Source organism: Scyliorhinus canicula, chromosome 8 (assembly GCF_902713615.1).
Source record: "Scyliorhinus canicula chromosome 8, sScyCan1.1, whole genome shotgun sequence".
In the NCBI taxonomy this organism is placed as follows: domain Eukaryota; kingdom Metazoa; phylum Chordata; class Chondrichthyes; order Carcharhiniformes; family Scyliorhinidae; genus Scyliorhinus; species Scyliorhinus canicula.
In genome coordinates this window covers 167,755,825-167,773,124 of record NC_052153.1, presented here as the reverse complement: position 1 = coordinate 167,773,124, position 17,300 = coordinate 167,755,825, and the positions used below count along the sequence as shown (strand labels likewise).

Here is a 17,300-nt window from a genome sequence, read left to right as displayed (position 1 = left end):
TGACAGCGCAGAGGTGAGGGAGGACATAGAGTCAGAAATTCTTAAATACTCTTCTCTGGACCGTGAGGTTAGCTACGCAGAACCCCCTTGATCGCTACAGAGTGAGACCCGGAGGCCAGGGAGATTCTTTGATTAACTGGGTGTATGGGAAGAGAGCGGCGCCTTACCATATTGGGGTGTATGAAGCTCTCTGTGCTCCCGGAGTCAATCAGGCAGGATGTTTTGCGTCCATTGATGAGCACGGTCGTCGTCGCAGTGGAGAGAGTTCAGGGCCGAGACTGGTCCAGGGTCACCGAGGCGAGTCGTGGTAGAAGCTGAAGATTTTCCTCGGGCAGTGTGCGGTCATCCGAATCGGGGTCATGAGGCTCCAGCCAAGATGGCGGCGCCCACGGGTTGCACATGGCTGGGGGTGGGCAAGATGGCAGTGCGCACGCATTGCACGTGGTCCCTGGGGAACAAGATGGCGGGGCCTGGGACCCGCACGTGGCTCGGGAAATTGAAGATGGCGGCGCCCACGGGCCGCACGTGGCTTGCGGAGAAAACTGTGGTGGCGGCCTCGGTTCACCCCTGGAGACAGCGGCGACCGCCCGTGCCTGGCATACCGCCACGAAATGCCCCTTTTTGCCACAGCCTTTGCAAATGGAGGAGTGGACCGGGCAGCATTGCCGGGGGTGCTTGGCTTGCCCGCAAAAATAGCAGCAGGACCCCCCAGGGTTGCCTGGCAGCCGCGTGGCACAAGCTTGTGGGGGGATGGGGGATGCATCGGGGTCGGCCGCGGGTGGGTTCCACGCTGGTCATGGGTCTGCCGTGCGGTCGGGGAAGTCTGCGCGGGCGTTGTGGGAGGCCACATCTAGGGAGATACCCTCAATTACGACACAGGAGAGAAGATTGGTAATTCAAAGGCTTTAATCATCAGAGAACTGAACAGCAGCCGAGAAGTGTGCTCACCACATGCTGCCGAGTGAGCCTCATCCTATATACCGTTTCCTGGGGGGGCGGAGCCAGAGGCAGAGTCCCCCAGGGTTCCAAGCCCGGTCTTAAAGGGCCAATGTATTAAAGGTAAGGTACAGTTACAGCAGCTACTGATACCATTCATTACACTAGCGAGGGCCCGTGCCTCCTTGAGGCCTAGTGACTCTTTCTCCAGCAGCCGCTAACGGATTTGGGAGGACAGCATACCTGCAACAAATGCGTCCCGGTACCGTAATACCTTTAATAGCCACTACCACACTAAATACTTCTTAAATGTTACTTACCATTCAGGTGGTGAGTTCCAGACACCCACCACCCTCTATGTGAAAAGGTTTCCCCTCAAAACCCTTGTAAACCTCCCCTTACCTTAATTCTATGCCCCCTGGTTATTGATCCCACCACCAAGGGGAAACATTTCTCCTGTCTACTCTATCTATGCCCTCATAATTTTATACACCTTAATCATGTCCCCACTCAGTCTCCTCTGCTCCAAGGAAAACAACCCCAGACACAGTGGTTAACACTACTGCCTCCCAGCTCCAAGGATCCGGGTTCAATTCTGATATCAGGTGACTGGCTGCGTGGGTTTCCTCCGGGGGCTCCCGTTTCCTCCCACAGTCCAAAGATGTGCAGGTTAGGTGGATTGGCCATGATAAATTGCCCTTAGTGTCCAAAAGGTTAAGTAGGGTTACTGGGTTATGGGATAGGATGGAGGCGTAGGCTTAAGTAGAGTGCTCTTTCCAAGGGCCAGTGAAGACTCGATGGGTCGAATAGCCTCTTTTGCCACTGTAGGGTTCTATCCAATCTCTCTTCATAACTAAAACTCTCCAGCGGTAACATCCTGGTGAACCTCCTCTGCAACCTTTCCAGTACTATCACATCCCTCCTATAATGTGGATTCCATGCACATAATACTCTCACTGTGGCCTAACCAACAGTTTATACAGTTCCAGCATAAACTCTTTGCGCTTGAACTCATAAACTCTATGTCTCGGCTAATAAAAGCAAGTATACCATATGCCGTCTTAACCACTTTGTCAAACTACTCTGCGACCTTAAGGGGTGATGTATATGCACACCAAGACCCATCTGATCTTTGGTGCTTCCCAGGGTCCTGCCATCCAGCATGCCTTGTTTGTCCTGCCAAAGTGCATCACCTCACACGTATCCGGATTGAATTTGCCACTGATTAGCCCATCTGACCAGTCCTCTATATTCTCCTGTAATCAAAGGTTATCCTCCTCACTATTTACCACCCCACCAATCTTCATATCTTCCGCAAACTTACTGATCAACGCCACCCCCCCCCTCCCCCTACATTCTTGTCCATATAATTTATATAAGCCACAAACAGCAAGGGTCCCAACACTGATGCCTGCGGAACTTCACTGGAACAAAGCTTCCAATCAGAAAAAAACATCCCTTGACCATCACCTTCTGCTTCCTGCCACTTAGCCAATTCTGGATCTAATTTGCCAAATTTCCTCAGATGCCATGGGGTCTTACCATTAGTCACCGAAGTGGGACCTTATCAAAATCCTTACTGAAGGCCAAGTAGATGCACTGCCCTCATCTACACACCTGGTCACCTCTTCAAAAAATTCATTCAAGGCGGTCAGACATAACAAAACCATGCTGACTGTTCTTGATTAATCCCTGCCTCTCCAAATGCAGGTTAATTCTGTCTCTCAGAATTGCTTCCAATAGTTTCTCCAACACTGAGTTTAGAATGGCTGGCCTGTAGTTTCCTGGTTTATTCCTTCCTCCCTTCATGAATAACGGTACCAAATTGGCTATCCTGCAGTCCTCCGGCACCTCTCCTGTGGCCAGAGAGGGATTGAAAATTACCAGCGCCCCTGCAGTGAAGAATAGAAATCAGTGGAAAAAGATTGTTCATGGTGCGGTCAAACCCTCGAAACAAGGACATATGAAAGACCAACAGTCAGCTCCATATCCCTCGGTCTACTTACCTAACAAATATCCATTCATCTGAATTTTGACAGCATTTTGGGCCGGAGAACTGCAGGTTTCTCATTCCCGTTGTGTGAAAAGCGCTTCCTAATTTCGCTTGCTTTAGAAGAGATTGAAGCCAGTCCTTTTTTAAAATCAAGACTATCTTTTTTGTGCACTACTTGTAATTTTGTGCTTGAGCGAAAGGAACCAGAGAAAGTGGCTAAATGGTCTAGCGTTCCTTGTTCCTGATCCCTCCAACATTGTTTCTCCGTATGTGTCCTACTGACACCTTTTAACATTTTAAACATCATGATCGAATCACCCCCTCAATCTTCACAACTCAAAGGAAGACAATCCGCATTTGTGCATCCCAACCTCGTAATTTAACCCTCTGCGCCCCAGTGCAATCTGCGCTGCGCTCCAATTCATTTTTCTGAAGGTGCGATGCATGCAGGACTCGGGAGGAGTCTGATCAAGGTTCCACGATCATCCATTCATTAAAATTAATGAAAAGGATATTGTGCGAGATACATGGGGTCGCTGCAAGCAATTCCCCCAATGGGATATTTGCACAAGAGTCTGTTGATATTTGCTTTATGTCTCTGAGAGTGTGCCAATACTTGCAGGACATCTCTGGTAAAATCATATCTTGTGCAGGCAGTCTCTGGTCATCTGTGAGTATTTTCTGGAGGTCCCTGGAAATGTGTTGATAATTACATGTGGCTCTTGGGTGGGAGTGAGCTTCAAAATATTTTGAAAAAATTACAAGTTTAGTGAGAAGCGTGTGTGTTGTAATGAAAGAAGACTAATGAGAAAAGTCATTATTTCTAGTCAGTGACGTAGAGGCTACATTTTATTGGATAGTTTATAACTGCTACAAATTTGTAAAAAAATTATCAATTTACCACAGATGTGTATGTTGATGAACAAAGACAGAAACAACAATAAAATTTATTTTGGTAAAAAAGTTTTAAGATTTATGTCCACTTCAGAATTCAATTACCCTGAATAAAATAATCCCTTTACATACGATAAAAAAAGCTTGCTTTAGAAAAGAGATTAAAGCCAGTCCTTTTTTTTATCAAGACCATTTCTTTTTTGTGCACTACTTGTTGTAATTTTGTGCTTGAGCGAAAGGAACCAGAGAAAGCAGGCATTAGATCAGGCCGTAAATTCCAAACCACAGGAATCTTTTCTGATTGAAATGCATGTATTTGCCAGCAATGTGACAGCGTTAAGTGCTAGGCTAGATTTAAGGTGCAAAAAAGCAGTAAAATTCAATTCTTCCTGCGTTATATACATATGCACATTCAAAAGGATATAAAAATTTACACAATTGTCAAAGCAGTTCACATTTTTAATCCCCCCCCCTCCCGCTGCAGCCGGGTTCGATAGGCACTTAGAGTTTGTAGTTGTATCGTATTGGTCCTGTCTTGAGTGCTCAGACGCGCATTCTCGGCCCAGGCGCTGAGGCCCAGCCTTTATTTGCTGTCATCGGAAAAACAGCTAAGTGCAACAGGAAAATCGAAAAAAATAAAAATCGTTCATAATAATGTCCTGAGTTACAAATTCATGAACTGGAGATGGCAGTTGAGGCAAAAGGAACCAGGTGATTTCCAGTTCTGCAGCACATTTTCTTTTAAGTTATATAGATATATATATATATATTTAGTCAAATAGGGTCCATCTATGTTACAGTGCAGCTTAGCCCAGTGAAGACTTCGCCAGAACAAGGAGACATAATTCCAGGAAGAAAACCCATCAGTTCTTGCCCCTGGTTAAGTCTGATGTCTTCATGATGACACTCGCACGACTCTCTGCCGCACGGAGTTTTAAAGAAGCTTGCTGCGACGGTACGGGCGACGATGAGATGCTGACAGATAGGCGGGTGCATGTGGCAGTGGTGTAAATGAGTGTTGGCTCACATCCATTGCTGGGAAATTTGAGGCTGAGGTTGCTGCTGGATGTCACGACAGGCACGGTGGGCGGGGAAAATACAGTGTTCATTCCCACGTTACTCAGATACTCCTTCCCTTCGATGTTGCTCTGCTGCCAGTGCGATTGATCTTGGTTCTTGTTCTCAGTCGCCTAACAGAAATAAAACAAAGATTAGAATGAGCTGGTGGCGCACTGCTACTGCAGCCCAAGGCGCCGAACACCTGGGTTCGGTCCCGGCCCCGGGTCACAGCCCGCATGGAGTTCGCACATTTTTTCACGTGTCTGCATGAGTCTCATCCCCACAAACCCAAAAAGATGTGTGAGGTAGGTGAAATGGCCACGCTAAATTGCCCCTTAATTGGAAAAAAAAAGAATTGGATACTCTAAATTTATATTAAAAAAATAATAGAATGAGTTTTCTGTGCGCAAATGGTCAACGTTCTGGGCAGCACGGTGGCGCAGTGGTTAGCATTGCTGCCTCACGGCGCCGAGGTCCCAGGTTCTATCCTGACCCCGGGTCACTGTCCTTGTGGAGTTTGCACATTCTCCCCGTGTTTGCGTGGGCTTCGCTCCCACAACCCAAAGATGTGCAGAGTTGGTGGATTAGGTTCAAACAGTCAAGAAAGATTGAACAGGTTAGGGTGCTTTTCTCTGGAAAAGGGGAAGCTGATGAGTGGCCCCTGACAAGAGGGGTCTTCAAAATGATGAAAAGGTGTAAGATTGGCATAAGGTGGGCAGAGTGAGGGGCGGGGGAGGTATTGGCAAAAGTGGGAGTCAGAAGCATAAAAGATGGTCACCAATAAATCCAGAAAGGAAATCGGAAGAAATGTCTTCAGTCGTTAGGCAGTTATTAGAATGCAACAATATGGGCCTGGGGAATATCATAGATGATTTAAGAGGAAACTAGATATGGACATCAGGGAGAAAGGAATAGAAGGAATATGGTGATCAGGAGTGGAAGGAAGTTCGTGTAGAACATAAACATCAGCATAGGCTAGCTGAGCTAAATGGCCTGCTTCTGTACGACAAAGTTCAATAGAACTTTATGTAAAATCTCTTTGTCAGGTAGAAGTGTCACGGCTCAGGCTCGCAGTAAATTTCAGGCGACCAGGTGTAAAAGCACCAAATGAATTGGTGCCTTTACAGCATTGTAGTGATAACTGGCCATCAGGATGGACACAGCGTCAAGAGGCTGGGCTTCTGGCTGTGACATGATACTTCACTACTCATCAAATTCCTCTTTCTCCTCTTCCACACAGCTTAACCCTGACCTCTTATGAGCCACAATCTTTTTTTGATTTTTATGCTTTCGTGGTCCACGGGTGTTGCAGGCACCATTGTTGCCCAACCCTAATGGCCCTTGAAGTTTTGGTAAAAGTGATCATTCTCATGTGATCCATTGAGAACAATCTTGGCTGTGATTTGCATTGGGTGGTGGTGGGGCGTGGGGGTGGCGGGGCGTGGGGGTGGGGGAGAGAAGCTGATGACAGTATCAGAAACATCAATGCTTGAGGTAAAGATCCAGTGGGTACAGGTTTCAGCACTGGAAGGGGAACAGGATGAGCATAGATGGAAGGGTACAGATAAAAAGACGGCTTGATCTTAATCAATACTTCCAAATAAACTTTCTCCGTTCTTTGTTTTGGCTGTAAAACAGCATGTTCTTTACTGACCTCATCAGGTTCTTCATCAGTTCCGACGCTATCCGTTTCACTTTCTGCTGGGTAAACAAAAGTGAAAACTACATTAACTCAAGAGCCTTTTAGCCTCGTTTTGCGAACCAATTTCACTTTAATCAAAATAATACTTTATCTCTTTATCCTACATGTATGTACGGTGTCCATTGTGATGTTTATTCTTAGTCATACCTTGCCTTGTGCAAACAATTGCTTCTATAAAACAAACAGCACTCCCATCAGACTCAGTAAAGCCTTTGAATGGGTCAACCTTTCAAATCATCAAAAGCTAGATTTCAAGCTATTGTCATGAAGAAAACCAACCAACCACACATAGCACCACTCCTCACAATGCAAATTAAATGGCACCACATGAGTTTTTAACCATTTCCGACTGGAACAGTTCAATGAGCAACTGATTTGGTTGAGGAATGTTTGCCAACTGAAGTCAATGGAGCCTTGTGAATTGTGGATTGCAAGGAGGAACAACAAACATTGTATAAATGTCAAATGTTGTATTGGAAGGTCACATCTGACTGGTTGCCAATTGGCAATTAAAAACGTGTTTACGTTCTCATTTGATGAAACGAATATTGGCCCAAGTCCTTGAATCTAAACTTTCCTTTTGCCCAGCCGTTGCTCCCACAGCTCAATCAGGCTAGAAATAGACCAGGAGAATTGGAGGTCTTGGGTTTGACACGACAATGCCAGGCATTGGTTTGCTGAAGTTCTTGCTTCGTGTGTTAGGACGCATACCGAGATGCAAGGCGGGATTCTCCCTCCGCCCACGGCAGCGGGATTGTCCGGTCCTGCTGCAGTGATTGGGAGATTAGCTGAGCGCCAAGTTCTCCATCCGCGCTCGCAGCGGTCGCAGGGTGGACACGCAACGGAGAATCCTGACCACAACCTCCAGCTGTCCCCCCATTTATTCTTGCAAGTCATTCAAACTCAGTCAGGCATTTGAAGCAGTACATCGATTCCCATGAGCCTATTATAACCCACAGGTCAGAATCCACTGGCAGGCCAGTGTGAACTGGATGGAATGAAATGAAAGTGAAAATCGCTTATTGTCACAATTAGGCTTCAAATGAAGTTACTGTGAAAAGCCCCTAGTCGCCACATTCCGGCGCCTGTTCGGGTAGGCTGGTATGGGAATTGAATCGTGCTGCTGGCCTGCCTTAAAAGGCAGTGATTTAGCCCAGTGTGCTAAGATCCTCGCCCCAGATCTGGTAAGACCAAGACCCAATTGATATTGCGGCATGAACTTCATTTAACTGAGATCAACGAATGGACATCGATTTCAGACTGCTGCAGTGATCCTCAGATAAATCCTAGGGGAATGGGAGAGGAAGGCAGTCGGGTAAGGGCCGCAACAAAATTTTTAGGCCACAATGTTTTGCTCCTGTCTATGTTTCTCCAGGCCGTCTGGGAAGAAATGGCCTCACAAGTAGTGGAGCAACTCCCACCAGGGCTGAAGATCAAAATAGCAGCATTCACCTGAAGAAGGAGCCGTGCTCCGAAAGCTCGTGTTTGAAACAAACCTGTTGGACTTTAACCTGGTGTTGTAAGACTTCTTACTGTGCTCACCCCAGTCCAACGCCGGCATCTCCACATCATGGAAAACAAGGAAGATATTGAGGCTGATGTGCCCAACTCTCACATGTGAGATACTCTCGGACAGAAAAGGATACGCCATGACCTTTATAGCAAGCAAACTGTGAGATAGATTGGACAGGCTTTACGACAGGTGATGGTCTGCCACCACCCGTTTTGGGCTTCCTGTGCTGCGTTGCAAAGAGCCAATTGGACACTGGGTTTAACCATTTCATCATCGGACAGGCTGAACAGGACATGGATTTGAGAGTTCAATTCTCTGTCAGGTGACTATGAAGCAAAGATAATTTTTGACTGACTCATGGGATGTGGGCGATGCCGGCATTTACTGCCATCCCTAATTGCCCTTGAGAATGTGGTGGTGAACCATCTACTTTAATATAACTGAGTGGCTTGCTGGGTCATTCCAGAGGGCAGTTAAAATTGCAGAGTTTGGTGTTGCACCTCGCTAGTCTGGGTTAGGGCAGAACATTTCCTCCCCTGAAGGAGCAGATGGTAGAACAGAAAGCAATTTCACAGTTATCATTACTGGTAGCTTTTTTAATAGTCCAGACTTATTTAATTCACTGGATTTAAATTCCTCAGTTACCAAGGTGGGATTTGAATTCATGTCCCTGGATTATCAACTCAGTAACATAATTACTATGCAACCATGCCCTAAGTCAGCCATGAAGAACCATTTCTTGCACCTCTAAGTGTAGTTCATAGAATTTTAGAATATTGAAGCACGCACAGAGGCCATTTGCCCCATTGAATTCTGTACCAGTGCCTTTTTTCCACCCATACAGTCTAGGCCCACCTTTTTGCCAACTTGTCGCACCTTTAATGTTCTATTTCCTGAACAACTACCCCCCCTTTTTAAAGCATTCCTAGGCTCCATTTCAAGAGTCTTCTGTGGCAGAGAATTCCACAATCGAACCACTATTTTGTATAAATACTTTTTAACAAATCTTCGAACGTGATTTTGTGGATAACTGAAAGTTGCGCCGGCTAGGTACTATCCCAAGTGGAGATAAAGTGTCACAATCTTAAACCCCAATATCAGGTCAGTCTGCATACCTCTGGGGAAAATCCCCATTACTAGTTCACATCTGTCCTTAAGTTTTATGACTAATTTAAACATTTTCTTACTAATATTTCTGTAGGAAGGTCATTTTTATTGTCTTTTATGGTGTTTAATCATTAAGAGGTCAAGGTCTGAGAGGGTGCAAACGTAATTACTCCAGGGGCTCAACATGCGCACACACACACAAACCCCTCGCAAACACAGTCACACCCACCGCCCAAACACACCCACACCTTCCCCACAAAATACACACATCCCCACCCCCAAAATACACACATCTCCACCCCCAAATACACACATCCACACCGCCCCAAACACACCCACACCCTCCCCCCATCACACACACCCACCCCTCAACACACACACCCACCCCCCAACACACACACACCCACCCCCAAGACACACACCCACCCGCAACACACATACACCCCCAGCACACACACCCTCAACACACTCACCCTCCCCCAACATATATACCCTCCCCCCAACACACACACCCTCCCCCAACACACACACCCTCCCCAACACACACCCTCCCCCCAACACACACCCTCCCCCCAACACACACACACCCTCCCCCCAACACACACACACCCTCCCCCCAACACACACACACCCTCCCCAACACACACACACCCTCCCCCAACACACACACCCTCCCCCAACACACACCCTCCCCCAACACACACCCTCCCCCAACACACACCCTCCCCCAACACACACCCTCCCCCAACACACGCACACTCTCCCCCCGACACGCACACACCCTCCCCAACACACACCCTCCCCCAACACACACCCTCCCCCAACACACACCCTCCCCAACACACACCCTCCCCCAACACACACACACCCTCAACACACTCACCCTCCCCAACACACACCCTCCCCCAACACACACTCTCCCCCAACACACACACCCTCCCCCAACACACACACACCCTCCCTAACACACACACACCCTCCCCAACACACACACACCCTCCCCAACACACACACCCTCCCTCAACACACACACACCCTCCCTCCCTCAACACACACACCCTCCCCAACACACACACACCCTCCCCCAACACACACACCCTCCCCCAACACACACACCCTCCCCAACACACACACACCTCCCCAACACACACACCCTCCCCAACACACACACACCTCCCCAACACACACACACCTCCCCAACACACACACACCTCCCCAACACACACACACCTCCCCAACACACACACACCTCCCCAACACACACACACCTCCCCAACACACACACACCTCCCCAACACACACACCCTCCCCCAACACACACACCCCCCCCCAACACACACACCCCCCCCCAACACACACACACCCTCCCCAACACACACACCCTCCCCAACACACACACCCTCCCTCCCTCAACACACACACCCTCCCCAACACACACACACCCTCCCTCCCTCAACACACACACCCTCCCCAACACACACACCCTCCCCTAACACACACACCCTCCCCCAACACACACACCCTCCCCCAACACACACACCCTCCCCCAACACACACACCCTCCCCCAACACACACACACCCTCCCCAACACACACACCCTCCCAACACACACACCCTCCCCCCAACACACACACCCACCCCCAACACACACACCCACCCCCAACACACACACCCACCCCCAACACACACAAGCTCCCCCCAACACACACAAGCTCCCCCCAACACACTCTCCCCCCAACACACACACACACTCTCCCCCAACACACACACACACTCTCCCCCAACACACACACACTCTCCCCCAACACACACACACACTCTCCCCCAACACACACACACACTCTCCCCCAACACACACACACACTCTCCCCCAACACACACACACACTCTCCCCCAACACACACACACTCTCCCCCAACACATTCCCACCCCCCATTAAATACACCCTCCCCCAACACACACACCCTCCCCCAACACACACACCCTCCCCCAACAGACACCCTCCTGTGGTGGTATGATTAGCATAGCTGCCTGCCATTGGTGCAGAACACCGGCTTACGATTGGCCCTGGTCGGTCATGTGCCTCTCGACCGATTGGTTGAGACTAGCCATGTGACGGCTCCCCGATTGGTCGAGAGGCTGAGTTAACCCCGCCTCCAGGGCGGGCTATAAATACCCAGTACTCCCGGCGGTCGTCCATTTACTGTAATCGACTGCAGGGCTAACATCTAGCTGATTAAAGCCATACTTTTGTACTGCAACTCGTCTCGCGTTCAATTCATGGTACATCTATTTAATCAGCTAGAATTTTGAAGATGGAGCTCTGGATCAAGCCCGAATGCCTCTGCATCAGCCCGCAAACTCAGAACGCATCGGAAATCTTCAAACATTGGCTGGCATGTTTCGATGGCTACCTGGCGTCCGCAAGCAGCCCCCCCACCGTGGCACAGAAGCTTTATATTCTCCACTCCAGCGTGGGCATGCCGGCCTACGCGATGATAGGGGAAGAAAAAGATTATGACGCGGCCGTGGATAAGCTGAAAGGACAGTTTCTTAAGCCGGTAAACAGAGTGTTCGCCCGACATCTGCTGGCTACCAGACAACAGCTCCCCGGTGAGTCCTCAGACGATTTTTACCAGGCCCTCGCTGTCCTGGGGAGGAATTACACCTGCCTCCAAGTTTCAGCCACTGAGCACATGGAACTTTTGATTAGAGATGCTTACGTGGCTGGGATGCAGTCCGCCGCTATCCGCCAGCGGATGCTGGAAAAGGACGACATCAGCCTAACTGAGGCACGGACTCTCTCCACCTCCCTGGAGGTCGCCGACTTAAATGCCCGCGCCTATGTCCCCAGCCGCTCTGCAGCGCCCTGGGCCTCCTGGCACGCTTCCCCACCGCCATCCGCTGCTCCCGACCCCCCTCAGGCCTGCGCCGCGGGACGCCCCGACAAGTCCGCTGCTATTTCTGTGGGTTCGCCAAACACCCTCGCCCGCGCTGCCCGGCCCTCTCCGCCCTCTGTAAGAGCTGCGTGAAGAAGGGCCATTTTTCGTCGGTCTGCCAGGCCAAATCGTTCGCTGCTATACTGCGCAGCGACCGGGGATCCCCCCTCTGGGCCTTTCCGGGCCCTTCCAGCGCACCGCGTAAATCTCTCCCCCCCCCCCGCCCCCGGGCCCCCACGCCCGGCCTGCGCACCTCTCTGCCCCCGCTCTCAGCCGCTCCGATCGGCCCGCCGCCACCGCTAACCCCGCCCCCAGCAACCACGAGGGTCCTGCGGGCGTCGCCATCTTGGGCCCCGGACTCCACGTGCGGATCCTGGGCGCCGCCATCTTGGGGCCCCGACTCCACGTGCGGGTCCTGGGCGCCGCCATCTTGGGGCCCCGACTCCACGTGCGGATCCTGGGCGCCGCCATCCTGGACTGACACACAAGGTCCTGCCAGCTCGGCCGACGACGACGACGACGATGATGGATCTTCTCCACGGCTCGCGGCCATTCAGCTCAACCAGTCACGACCACGCACGCTCGCCAAAACGACAACGCTGATCTACCTCAACGGCCACGAGACGGGCTGCCTACTGGGCTCCGGGAGCACGGAAAGCTTCGTACACTCCGACACGGTAAGACGCTGCGTGCTCCCTGTCCATCCTGTAAAACACAAAATCGGGTTAGCCTCAGGTTCGCACTCCGTCCGCATCACCGGGTGCTGCATCGCGGACCTCACGGTCCAAGGGAAGGTTTAAAAAAATTATAAACTACTTGTCCTCCCTAACCTTTGCGCACCGGCACTTCTAGGACTGGACTTCCAGTGCAACCTGCAGAGCTTGACCTTCCAATTCGGCAGCCCTATACCCCCCCTCACTGTCTGCAGCCTCGCGTCCCTCAAAGTGGACCCCCCCCTCCTTGTTTGCTAATCTCACCCCCGATTGCAAACCCGTCGCGACCCGGAGCAGACGGTACAGCGCCCAGGACCAGTCCTTCATCAGGTCCGAGGTCCAGAGGTTGCTTAAGGAAGGGGTCATCGAGGCCAGCAATAGTCCCTGGCGAGCCCAAGTGCTGGTGGTCCGGACTGGGGAGAAAAAACGGATGGTCATCGACTCGTCAGACCATCAACCGGTTTACGCAACTGGACGCGTATCCTCTCCCCCGTATTTCCGCCATGGTAAACGAGATTGCGAAATATTAAAGTCTTCTCCACTGTGGACCTCAAGTCCGCCTATCACCAGCTCCCCATCCGCGCGAGTGACCGCAAGTACACCGCGTTCGAGGCTGATGGGCGCCTCTACCACTTCCTCAGGGTTCCATTCGGTGTCACAAATGGGGTCTCGGTCTTCCAACGGGAGATGGACCGAACGGTCGACAAGTACGGATTACGTGCTACCTTCCCGTACCTCGATAATGTCACCATCTGCGGCCACGACCAGCAGGACCATGACACCAACCTCCGCAAATGTCTCCAAACCACAAAACTCCTTAACCTCACTTACAATAAGGATAAGTGCGTGTTTAGCACCGACCGCCTAGCCATCCTACGTAGTGCGTAACGGAGTGATAGGCCCCGACCCTGAACGCATGCGCCCCCTGATGGAACTCCCTCTCCCCAATACCCTCAAACGCTGCCTGGGTTTCTTCGCTTACTACGCCCAATTGGTTCCCAATTACGCCGACAAGGCCCGTCCCCTCATTCAGTCCATGGCCTTCCCGCCGTCGTCAAAGGCCTGCCAGGCCTTTAGCCGCATCAAAGCAGACATCGCAAAGGCCACGATGCACGCCATCGACGAGTCCCTCCCCTTCCAGGTCGATAGCGACGCATCAGAAGTAGCTCTGGCGGCCACCCTGAACCAAGCGGGCAGACCCGTGGCCTTCTTCTCCAGAACCCTCCAGGCTTCCGAACTCCGCCACTCCTCAGTGGAAAAGGAAGCCCAGGCCATAGTCGAAGCTGTGCGACATTGGAGGCACTATTTGGCCGGCAGGAAGTTTACCCTCCTCACAGACCAACGGTCAGTGGCCTTCATGTTCGATAATGCACAGAGGGGCAAGATTAAGAACGACAAGATCTTACGGTGGCGGATCGAGTTGTCCACGTACAACTACGATATCTTATATCGTCCTGGGAAGCTCAATGAGCCTCCTGATGCCCTGTCCCGCGGTACCTGCGCCAGCGCGCAGATAGACCGCCTCCGCTCCCTCCACGCGGACCTCTGCCATCCAGGGGTGACCCGTTTCTACCATTTTAAAAAGGCCCGCAACCTGCCCTTCTCCATCGAGGAAGTCAGGACAGTAACCCGTGACTGCCACATCTGCGCAGAGTGGAAACCGCACTTCTACCGCCCCGAGCGCGCGCATCTGATCAAAGCATCCCACCCCTTTGAACGTCTCAACATTGACTTCAAGGGGCCCCTTCCCTCTAGCAACCGCAACATTTACTTCCTGATGGTAATCGATGAATACTCCCGCTTCCCCTTCGCCATTCCCTGCCCCGACATGACCACATCGACCGTCATTAAGGCCCTCCTCTCCATCTTCTCCCTGTTCAGCTACCCCGCGTACATACATAGCGATCGGGGGGTCCTCATTTATGAGCGACGAGCTGCGTCAATTCCTGCTCAACAGGGGCATTGCCTCTGGCAGGACGACCAGCAATAACCCTCGGGGTAACGGACAGGTCGAGCGGGAGAATGGTACCATCTGGAAGACCATACTACTGGCCCTCCGGTTCAGAGATCTCCCTATTTCCCAATGGCAAGAGGTCATCCCTGATGCCCTACATTCTATCCGCTCACTCCTCTGTCCCGCAACAAATCAGACACCTCATGAACGTCTTCTTGTTTTCCCCAGCAAGTCGTCCTCCGGATCCCCTCTCCCGACGTGGCTGGTCACCCCCGGACCCATCTTGCTCCGGAAGCATGTGCGGGTGCACAAGTCCGACCCGTTGGTGGAACAAGTCCAGTTACTCCACGCTAACCCGCAGTATGTGTATGTGGAGTACCCCGACGGTCGGCAGGACACGGTCCCCCTCCGGGACATGGCACCCGCAGGCGTGCGGCCCTCACCCCCTTCACCACCCTGTTCTTTTTCCCCCAGCGCCCCACCCAGGCCACCCCTCCCCCATCCATGGCGTCTCCACCACCAGGCCGGGTTACGGAGACAGTTCAAGGACCATCGCTCCCGGACTCCAGAACATCAGCGGAACCACCACCATCTGCTGAACCAGCATCCACTGCGGCGGTCTGCCAGGACGTCACGGGCAACGAAAAGGCTGATCGAGTCCATTTAACTTTCAACACCACCATGGACCTTTGTATGGACAGTATGTACTGTTGTTAAATGTCTGGGCCAGTGGGAAACCAAGGATACATTTTTTTCCTTCTCTCACTACTACTCATACCACCAGTTCTCCCTCCCCCCCCCCTCCCCCCCCCCCACCTCCCGGCTTCTTTCTCCGCAAGGGGTGAATGTGGTGGTTTGATTAGCATAGCTGCCTGCCATTGGTGCAGAACACCGGCTTACCATTGGTCCTGGTCGGTCATGTGCCTCTCGACCAATTGGTTGAGACCAGTCATGTGACAGCTCCCCGATTGGCCGAGAAGCTGAGTTAACCCCGCCTCCAGGGCGGGGTATAAATACGCAGTACTCCCGGCGGTCGTCCATTTACTGTAATCGACCGCAGGGCTAACATCTAGCTGATTAAAGCCATACTTTTGTACAGCAACTCGTCTCGCGTTCAATTGATGGTACACCACCTCCCCCAACACACACACACCCACCCTCAACACACAACCTCCCCCAACACACACACACACTCTCCTCAACACACACACACCCACCCTCAACACACACCCTCCCCCAACACACACACCCTCCCCCAACACACACACCCTCCCCCAACACACACTCTCCCCAAACACACACACCCACCCCCAACACACACACCCACCGCCCAACACACACACCCTCCCCCAACGCATACACCCTCCCCAACACACACCCTCCCCCAACACACACACCCACCCCCCAACACACACACCCACCCCCCAACACACACACCCACCCCCCAACACACACACCCACCCCCCAACACACACACCCACCCCCCAACACACACACCCACCCCCAACACACACACCCACCCCCCAACACACACACCCACCCCCCAACACACACACCCACCGCCCAACACACACACCCACCGCCCAACACACACACCCACCGCCCAACACACACACCCACCGCCCAACATACACACCCTCCCCCAACACACACCCTCCCCCAACACACATACCCTCCCCTAACACACATACCCTCCCCCAACACACATACCCTCCCCCAACACACATACCCTCCCCAACACACACATACCCTCCCCAACCACACACACACACTCCCCAACATACACACACACTCCCCAACATACACACACCCTCCCCCAACACACACACCCTCCCCCAACACATACACACCCTCCCCCCATTACACACACCCTCCCCCCAACACACACACCCTCCCCCAACCACACACACACTCCCCCCAACACACACACCCTCCCCAACACTCACCCTCCCCCAACACACACACACCTTCCCCAACACACACCCTCCCCTCACACAAACACACCCTCTCCCCAACACACATACCCTCCCCTAACACACACACACTCCCCCCAACACACACACCCTCCCCAACACACACCCTCCCCAACACACACACACCTCCCCAACACACACACACACACCTCCCCAACACACACACCCTCCCCCAACACACACACACACCTCCCCAACACACACACACCTCCCCAACACACACACACCTCCCCAACACACACACACCCCCCCCCCACACACACACCCTCCCCCAACACACCGCAACCCCCCATAAACCACCCTCCCCAACACAAACACACCCTCCCCCAACACACAGACCCTCCCCCAACACACATATCCTCTCCCCAACACACACACCCTCCCCAACACACACACCCCCCCCCCACACACACCCCCCCCATTACACACACCCTCCCCCAACACACACACCCTCCCCCAACGCATACCCCTCCCCAACACACACACCCCACCCCCCAACACACACACCCACCCCCC

General features: G+C 52.1%; 1 protein-coding gene across 1 annotated transcript in view; it reads right to left on the bottom strand.

The window, feature by feature from the left end:
- Nucleotides 1-3,746: 3,746 nt before the first annotated feature.
- irf2 (interferon regulatory factor 2) overlaps nt 3,747-17,300 on the bottom strand; it is a 104,028-nt gene continuing 90,474 nt past the window's right edge. Inside the window, 2 exon segments of the mRNA XM_038805685.1 lie at nt 3,747-5,013; nt 6,537-6,580. Of these exon segments, the coding sequence (XP_038661613.1) occupies nt 4,687-5,013; nt 6,537-6,580 (371 nt within the window). The 3' untranslated portion in view covers nt 3,747-4,686.